The sequence below is a fragment of the Chaetura pelagica genome, unplaced genomic scaffold (assembly GCF_000747805.2).
Source record: "Chaetura pelagica isolate M959 unplaced genomic scaffold, ChaPel_1.0 scaffold69, whole genome shotgun sequence".
NCBI lineage: Eukaryota > Metazoa > Chordata > Aves > Apodiformes > Apodidae > Chaetura > Chaetura pelagica.
The window spans coordinates 53,083-61,845 of record NW_009970724.1 but is presented as its reverse complement, the minus strand read 5'-3'; the positions used below and the strand labels follow the sequence as shown (position 1 = coordinate 61,845).

General features: G+C 46.1%; 1 protein-coding gene across 1 annotated transcript in view; it reads right to left on the bottom strand.

Moving 5' to 3' along the window:
* Positions 1–7,533: 7,533 nt before the first annotated feature.
* MOB3C (MOB kinase activator 3C) overlaps positions 7,534–8,763 on the bottom strand; it is a 15,014-nt gene continuing 13,784 nt past the window's right edge. Inside the window, exon 3 of the mRNA XM_010006540.1 lies at positions 7,534–7,563. Coding sequence (XP_010004842.1) covers positions 7,534–7,563 — 30 coding nt within the window. The remainder of the gene's footprint in view (positions 7,564–8,763) is intronic.

The window sequence follows — 8,763 nt, the reverse complement described above, 5'->3', positions numbered from 1 at the left end:
CTGTTAACACATTCTGACTGGGAGATGGCAACTGCCACGTGGCAAAGAGCCTGTGGGACTGTGGATGACATAAGCCCTTCCCACACCCGGAACATCAGAAATCATCTCCAAGGTGCCATGGAGGGAGAGCAACCCCTTTTAGTTATACTGGCCTGAAACTTTCAACTCTGCAGCCACATAGAGGGTCAACTCCTTGTTCTTGATAACAGCATTTTTCACCCGAAGCTTTCAAATCTAGCTAGAGGAGGCTATTGTTAAAATGGCTCAAGAGGAACATCAAATTCAGCTTGGTTAGTGAGGTACAGCTTTATAACTTTATAAAAGTGTTTTCAAATTGAATTCATCGTGGTTTTTAATTCCCATCCATTGCTTCTTGTTACACCTTTCTGCGCTGGGTTAAAGGGCTCTTACCCAACACAGCATCTTCTGCCTGTGAAAACAGGCACCTGTTCTCAAAGCCAGATGTATGTAACTGAAGCCTTCTTGGTTTTCCTCTCCCTTCTGTTACTTTGTTACTTGCAAGATAATGTTTGTATTATCTTATTACAAGCTCCGTAAAACACTTAACCATGTGGAAAATCTGAAGTTTCAATTGGTCCTGTGAAATGGCAGCAGAAGAAAAAAAAAAAAGAAGTATTTTGGTTTTAATTTTGTTGTTTTTAATAGAATAGGCATGACATTTCTAGGAAATGGTTATGTTAATGCTTCAGGTCTAAGTCCCATGAAAAGGGAAAAAAAAGCATCTCCTCAAATGGTATAATTGCTTCATTAACCACAGTTAAAGAAAAAAAAAAAAAGTTGCTCTTCCACATGAATTTTCCTTTTATTTTTAATAGCTTCTGAAGTACCTGTCTGCTTTTTACCCATGCAGCACACAGCAGAGAAGATAAGAAGCCATCTATGCTGCCTATTAGGCAAATAAGAAGTAATTACCAAAGCTAGTTTTGATTTAGCAGTGTTACAGTTGGATCATAGTACTTTGGCCTGTGTTTTACAACTAAAATTGTTTCAAGCCTTGACTAGAATGACTCCTCTCTTACCTGCCCACAGCCAAGCATCCAAATCTGTATTTAAGCACCTGCAATCTAGTCTGGTCTGATTTTCAGGACACAGGGCATGTACTGTTCCCTCTGCTATTCAAGAAATTTGTAGAGGCTCAGTTTCTCTGGAAATTACACTTCTCATTTAGGTGATTAAAGCCAGAGACAGGCTTGTGCAATCACATTTTCCTGGATCAAGCTTCTGTGTCTTCTGTGTCATTCTTTCATGGTGAATGTCCCTTCTCACCAAAATAAAAAAAAAGGAAAAAAAGTAAAAAAAGAAGAAGGAAAAAAGAAAGTGCTGTTTCTTTCAGGAAACCTGATGATTCATGTGTAGCATTATCGGTAGAGTGAGATACCTCTGCCCCTAGAGACCATATTTCAGTGTCCCATCCGGCAAAGCTGTTCACAGCAGGGGACAAGGAGAGGTTCAACCAAATGGCCATTAAAAGTACCTGTAGGTGTTTGTGAGTGCCAGGGTGAAAAGTGTGTTTCCTACAGCCAGGCCCATCAGGAGTACTCACGTCACCACACGGTGCCACCACCCCACTGCCCCCTGGGACAGAGGTCCTGAAGTGATTCCATGTAATGGTGCTGTGTTCAAACAGTCTGACTGGTGTTGCAACCTGGTGCTGATGATTCAGGCAGTGCCATCAGTGCCGACACAACATGGACAAGAAGGTTGAGATCTGGTGATGTCACACCTGTTGCTTTGATGGCATATTCTCATTAAAATGAACAGGGCTAAGCTGCCTCATGCCCTTGGGTTCCTTGGGATATGACCCAGATGAGTAACATCCTCTTTGGCCACAGTTCTGGTCGCTGCAGTATCATCCTGTGACTGTGCATGCTACATCCATCTGTGCTGTCTAGAGGTTCAGATAATACTTGTACATGGATAAAACAGAAGTCTTGGAGCCAGGGATGAGCAAAATTCTCAGGAAGTCCATTTGACTCGTGAGGGTTGATATCCTTGTCCTGCCCAACTGGCTTCCTCAGACACGAGAGCTGCTGCTGTATGAGTGATCTGTACCAAAGAGGGAAGCTCTCAGAGACTTCTGTTCCATGCTTGTGCAGGGGAAGGAGCTTTTTTAATCCTACTGTTGCTGTGAGCTGGTTACAAGATACTACAACATAAGGATGTCTGTGAGTTTTAGGGAATTTGGAAGCCATAGCACAAAAAGGGTGCCCTGGGAAGGAAACTCTTGTAACTGCTAGAAGCAGAAGCGGGAAGCTGACTTTCCTTCTCAGTGGTGACATTTTCACATGCAGCATCCCAGTTTAATTTCAATGTATTCATGTTCTACATAGGTCTTTATTTTTACATCAGAGAGCAGTAATATCAAGCAGATTGCAAAGTCAAGCATGAAGGACTTAGACAAGATGCTGAGGCTGCTGCTTGCAGCACAGAGATGTCAGCTGAGTTCCTAACTAGGCCAGTTGTGGGTTACAGAAGCCATCCAAGGACTGAAGGAAAACAAGTCCTAAGAAATGAGCAGTTACCAAAGCAGCAGAACATTTTGCCTCAGCATTAGAAATCAAGGCCTTCTATCACATTGTCTCCACATATATGTAGCTACCAAAAACAGCACTTCCACCCTGCTGGGACTGAGACGCTGTGTACATCTCAACTTCTACTGCCTCCTGCACATGTAAGGATGGAGAATCTTGGCACTACTGGAAAACTGCAAGATGAGTAAGACCCAAGGGAGGGAGTCCTTGAGTGCAGTGCTGGTCCTGGCCTCCAGCCCAGGATGACTACAGCAAGTTGTCCTGAGGCTGCCAGCTCTTACATATGCTCACCTGACAGGCACATGAACAGGTGGCAAAATGCTTCCCTCGCTCCATCATTAGGGCATAGCCCAAAGCAACTGGTAGGTGGCCCAGTGGATATGAAATATGAAATGACAAAGGAGAGGTCAGTCCCAGTATGGCAATTCCCAGGTGGTACAGCTTCATTAACATTAAATAATAATCATAAAATAGCTGCTGGAGGATTACCCAAACAGCAGTGAAGCTTCTCCTAACACAGGCTGAAGAGTCACACAAATTGAAGAATCCTGAAAATATGGATCCTCTTCCTCTCCCTCATGATTATTGCTCCTGGCAGGAGGATGTTAAATGGACACCACCACTAGCTGAGTATGGAACAACTCTGTCCCCAGCAGCCAGCACCTGGACAAAGCTGTTCTACAGGAGAAGCCTTACAATCCAGTGTTCCTGCAAAGTCCCAAACTTCCTTCAAGTTTTCCACCAAAGCACATAATTTGGGAGAACAAGTGTCAGATATTTTTAAGAAGCAGCAGTTGTGGAGCTGCTGGACTCACTTAAGATCTAGTGGGTGTCATCTGGTCTATCTCACTTATCCTTGTTGCTGCTGAGGAGCCTGTGGCTGGCCCCAGCAATGAGCCAGCTTGGATGGGGGAAAGACTGGGTGTGCTCAGACATTGGCAAGGACTAGAGACCTTGGGGCTGTCAAAATATGGCCAGCATTGAGTGACTACACAGGTAATGAGTCCTGTCCTATGGATGTCAATAGCAGATGCCATCACCTGGTATCTCATTGGAGCTGAATTGATTGTGTTCCACTGAGACCTTCAAGAAATCTGCAGGCAGACCACGCTTTTGTTTCCCCCACAGCCACCTCTGCAGAAAGAGACCCTCTCATGTGAGAGAGGCCTCATTTGCTGTTGCTGTGCTCTGCATCTCTGCACTCCTGGCATTTCAGCTGTGACTCAGGGTCTCTTCTCAGCAGGGAGCTGAATGCCACACTCTTGCTTCGAGGTTTTATTGACACTTCTGAGTCATCTGTCCTTCCCTGACCTGCAGGAGGGAATCTGGCTGACTGGGCTGCACTAGAAAAGCCACATGCCTCCAGAAAGTAAAAGCTGTGGACATTCAAGAGGAACACTCCTGCCACTAGTTGTGAAACTCTCTACTACAATCAGCATCTTCCCCCACCTCCAAGAAAGCAATCAAGGAATGGATCTTGTATTATTAACTCATCTCATCCCTTTCTGGTCCCAACTGGATTCATGGACAGATCTTTAACCCTTGGAACCAACTGCTTCTCTTTGGCTCTTTTTTCTCTTTTCCCAAGTCTTCTCTTACATTTTACAATCTCTCACCAAGACAGGAGGAATATCTCAGGTCTGATCATGTCATGGTTATTGTGACCATTCACCTATGACTGTCCAGCCTTAGCATGGACAGGCTTAAACCCAGGAGCCTGCACTCAGAGCAGCAAACCCCACCACCACCCCATGGCCCAAGGTGCTGCTGCCAGGGTAGGTCCACCTTGGCCCCTGCCTGTGCCCAGTTCAGACCCTTTCCATGCCCCATCACTGTGGCACTGGGACAGGACCCACGATGCTGCACAAAGCCCTTTTTTCCCATCATCCAGGGCTATTCCTAAATTCTCCAAAGTCTGCAGACCTTGTGGCAGCCTCCATCTGACCTGGTGATCAACACCACAGCCTTTTGCTGGGTCCCAAAGCACATGGTGGTTGCAGAGAAGGAATAGAAAATCCTGGCAGTAGCACATCTCCCCTTCCTCAGGAGAGTCCAGGGATTTTGCAAAGAGACAAATGAGTCCCAGGCACCTGGCAGCCAGCCAAGCAGATGAGTCATTTGGGGACCTGGGGATAACAAGGTCTACATGCATATTTAACACATCCCAGAATTCCTGCCTGCTTTCAAATTGCACAGGGAAATGTTTGTTGTAGCTCTGGGGATGTTAGAGCCTCATGGGCACAAATCAGACTCCTGAAAGGAGAAGTTTCACTTAGTTCTCTCAAGTGCTTCTGCTTCATAAACATCGCTGCTGTGCTCAGGCATGAAACACTCCAGGCTGGGAGGCACTCAGGCTCAGTGCCTTGGAGAGAGAAAGACCTTCCTGGCAGTGGATGGTTCTACAGAGATCTTCTGCTGTTTCATTACTAGCCCTGTCAATGTGGTAGCAACTCAGCCAAGAGGCTTCAGGCATCCTGGCAAGGGCCACAGCTCCCTCAGCCCCCCTGCTGCTTGAGGTGACCCTGTGGGTTACTCTTTCAGAAATAATCAACACTTGCTGTTCTGCAGGAATCTGTGGGAGCTCCATGGGGTAGAGGAGGTAAATGTGAAATCTTCAGACACATGTTTACAAATAAACAAGCTACACTCTCCTTGTTGTAACACACAGTGTGTAATTACCTGGTGGAACTCGTTGCCACAGGACAACGTGGATGACAAAGACACAAGCTGGCCTCTGTGCAGGGGCATTATTTACACTGAGAACAGTTAATGCTTCCTCCCTGGGTATCTGTTCACTGGCCACACCACCCTCTTGGATATTTTCTCTCTTGTCTAATTTGAACCTCCCAAGCTACAGCTTATGGTTGTTGGTCACTGACTTCCACTGCTGAAAAGATGTTGACTCTTATCTTTGTGCCTCACCTTGAAGTAGTTGCAGACTTCTATCAGTTCATCCCTTTGACTCCTCTGGGGAGACAGCTTCTCCCTAAGTCCCAACTTTACCAGCTTCCAGAGGGTCCTGCACCCTGAGTCCAACCAGGCCTCACTTCTCAAGAAGGCAAAAGGTTCCCAACAGAGCTGTTGTCATCTCCTGCCTCTGCACCACACAGTGATTTGTTCCTGACTGCAAGAAGAGGCCACAAGATTGATCCCAGCAACCACACACCTTTGGAAAAAGTAGTGAAAATCATCACCATGCATCAGCTTCAGTTGTGAGGCTGAAGAAGCCTGCAAGTGGAGGGTGCAGACCAGAAGCATCAGCCTATGTCACGCTGCTCTCTGAGATGCAAGCTGAGGTCTCAACATGGCATTGAGATCCATCAGTGCTGCAGCTCTCAGAGGAAATCCATTTTTAAGTTATCCTGGGGTGCTTTTTCATGATGCCTGTCTTATTACAGATGGATCAGGGAAGAATGAAGCACACCAGGCATCTTAAAACTTTTTTTAATTAGTAACAGAACAAGGATGTTTGGACTTTTACTGATTATTTTACACTGAAAATCTTGGAATGATGTATCAGGTGTTTTTGTGTCCATTTTGCTCTGTTTTATTTCCATGTAAAAATATATATCTGGTACACAAGATTAAAAAAAATAGATTTTCACAACAAAATAAGTGCTTTGAGCACTAAAAATTCTCTTGTGTGCTTTTGTGTTGGCCTAAATATTTACATTTTCTAGCCACATCCCCTCCCTACCCCAAAAATGGACAAACCCCAGATTATAAATATCAGCTGTGTCTGGCATATAAAACTTTCACAGAAAAAGGGCAGGAAAAACAAATATAATGATGCTGTGGCTCAGACAAGTTGGTTTTAACTCCCCCAAAACATTAAAAAAAAAAGAAAATACTTTAACCCTTGTCAAAAGAAAAATGGCCCAGGGAACACAACACTAGTTATCAGGCATTGCAAGCAGAAGGGGGAAAAAAATAAGATGTGATACCTTTCAGGGGAATAATGGCACAGACCTGGCAGCAACAGTGGCTTTCAAAAGGTCAGAAAGGTTTAAGAAGGACTGATCTTGGCTTTTTGGAAGAACAGGATAGATGAGGTGTCTCTTAAAGTCCTTCTCCACCTGATTTACTGTGCTACAGGGTTGGAGAATGGAAAACAACCACTTCTACAGTCAGCATCTGCTGATCTTGAGCCAAGACAGCATGTCAGGAGGTGCTGCTGTGTTGAAATGTTGGTTTCTGGCAACAGTTTCTTTCTCCCAACTTTCTGAGTCTTTCTTAGGTAGACTGTGCTGATCACATGGAAGAGTGGCCTAGTTCATCTCCTCTGTCATGGGGCCACCTTGTCCAAGCAGTGTTGGATGCATCTTAGAACATCATAAAGTCCCCTTTGCCAAGCGTGAAAAATCCCTGGGGGAGGAAAAAGGTCCCTTTGGTAAAGCATTAATTAGGGCAGAAGGGGAGACATTCGTAGCTCATGGTTCAAAACAATACATCAGCAACATGAAGGCATTGAATTGGGGTCAAATGTCACCAACTCTGCAAAGATGATCTCAAATGTTATCACAAACTCACCGCGTGCGGCAAAGGTAACAGGCAGCGCTCGGCAGCCACGGTCACACCTGCTCACAGGGCAGGAACCAGAAGTAAAACATTTGGAGATCAGTGTAACTGAGGGCAAAGCAAGAGGAACGACAGCTGAAGGGAAGTTATCAGGCACGGGATTGAGTCTTAGAAACCAGAGTGTGCAAAAGTCACCCAAACTTGCCTTGTTCTCCAGTGAGTCAGTGGCTTTCAAAGGCAAGAGCCATGTAACAGAAACTGGGCTCTATTAAAAAAAAAATAATAAAATTGTCCAGAGATCAAGCTTAGGATTCAGCCCTGGCCTGAAGAGGCTCTTCTGCAGTGTTCATAGTTTGGTGAGTTGAAATGCCCAGAGCAAGTCCTTGGGGAGAGGTCTCCACCACAGGGTGTCCTGTGCCATTGGAGTCCGAAGGAACCAGCTGAGTTCACTGGCCAAAAAGCTTCAGTGGCAAATTCGTTCTGTCATTTCTTTCTGCATTGAAGGGGGAGAGAAGAGAGGAACAGTAAGGGCAAGTGACAGGTTTTAGTCGAGTGACATGTCAGGTGTTTTGGTGGGTGTCCAAAAACAACCCAAGGAAGGGATCATGGGAGGCTCAGGTAGCATTTGTCTGTTTCCCATGCCAGCCCTCCTGGGAAACCCTCTGCCCCAGCAGCTCCTTCCTGGCATCCTTCTCAGTTTCCATGGCACATGGTTCTTTTGGCTGTGCCCCAGCTCTGCAAGCAGTCCAAGGAAAGAGATGTTGAAAGATCCAGGCCCAGATCCTGGATCATGAATCCAGATCCAGGAAAGAGCAGGTCCTGCTCCTGGCTCAGCCACAGAGCAGCCAGACAAGGAGGAGCTGCTCTCACTGCCTGGGGAGACAGGACACAGAGCTGCTCCTGGGAGCTGCTGCCACTCGCTCCAGGGGCTGACAACAGCTCAGCCAAAGGACCTGTAATTTTGGCAGAGGATCCCACGGTCAGGCTGCAACACAAATAAGTGCTAATAACAGGACCACAGGAAATCTCCTGCAAGAACGAGCCCTATTTAGGTTATCAGACTGTTTTCTTTAGCCAGGATGGCATCAGCCTTCAGGTGATGGAAGCTTTCAGCTGATGGTGCTCAGCTTTCAGCTGGTGGAAGATGGTATTTGTCCTTGCCTTAGGGAGCTCAACTAACGGCTTTGGAAAACCTGGCTGCAACAAGGGAAGTCTGTGATTCTCTCTGGCTCATCAGGTCCCTGGCTTGTGCATCTGCATGTGCCCACAGACCCCCTCACACAGCCCAGAGAAAGGTTTGCACATCAAAATGTGTTCCTAAAATAGACCTGAAGTAGGACTGGTCTGCAAAGCAGGAAGGATGCAACTGAAAAAAGGGGAACTAGGAAAGGAGGATTACCTTTGAGTAACCCCATAAAAGGCCCTTTTTGATATAACCAAAGGGGGACAGAAGCTGCAATCTCAGCTCTTCAGTGCTGAGAGCTTTGTTTTTAAAATCCATTGGGGGAGAGTGGGAGAGGGCCTCTCTGTAGGAGGAACATACAAATCACTGGAGCGCAGAACCCTGCCATGAAATGAAAAGCCACTGCTCTGAAACAGTCTTGTTGCAAATGGGAAGTGTTTGCAAACATCTTGGAAGCAGAAAGAAGCAGGAAGGGGGGGGGGGGGGTTAGAGAAGGGGGGACACCTCTTG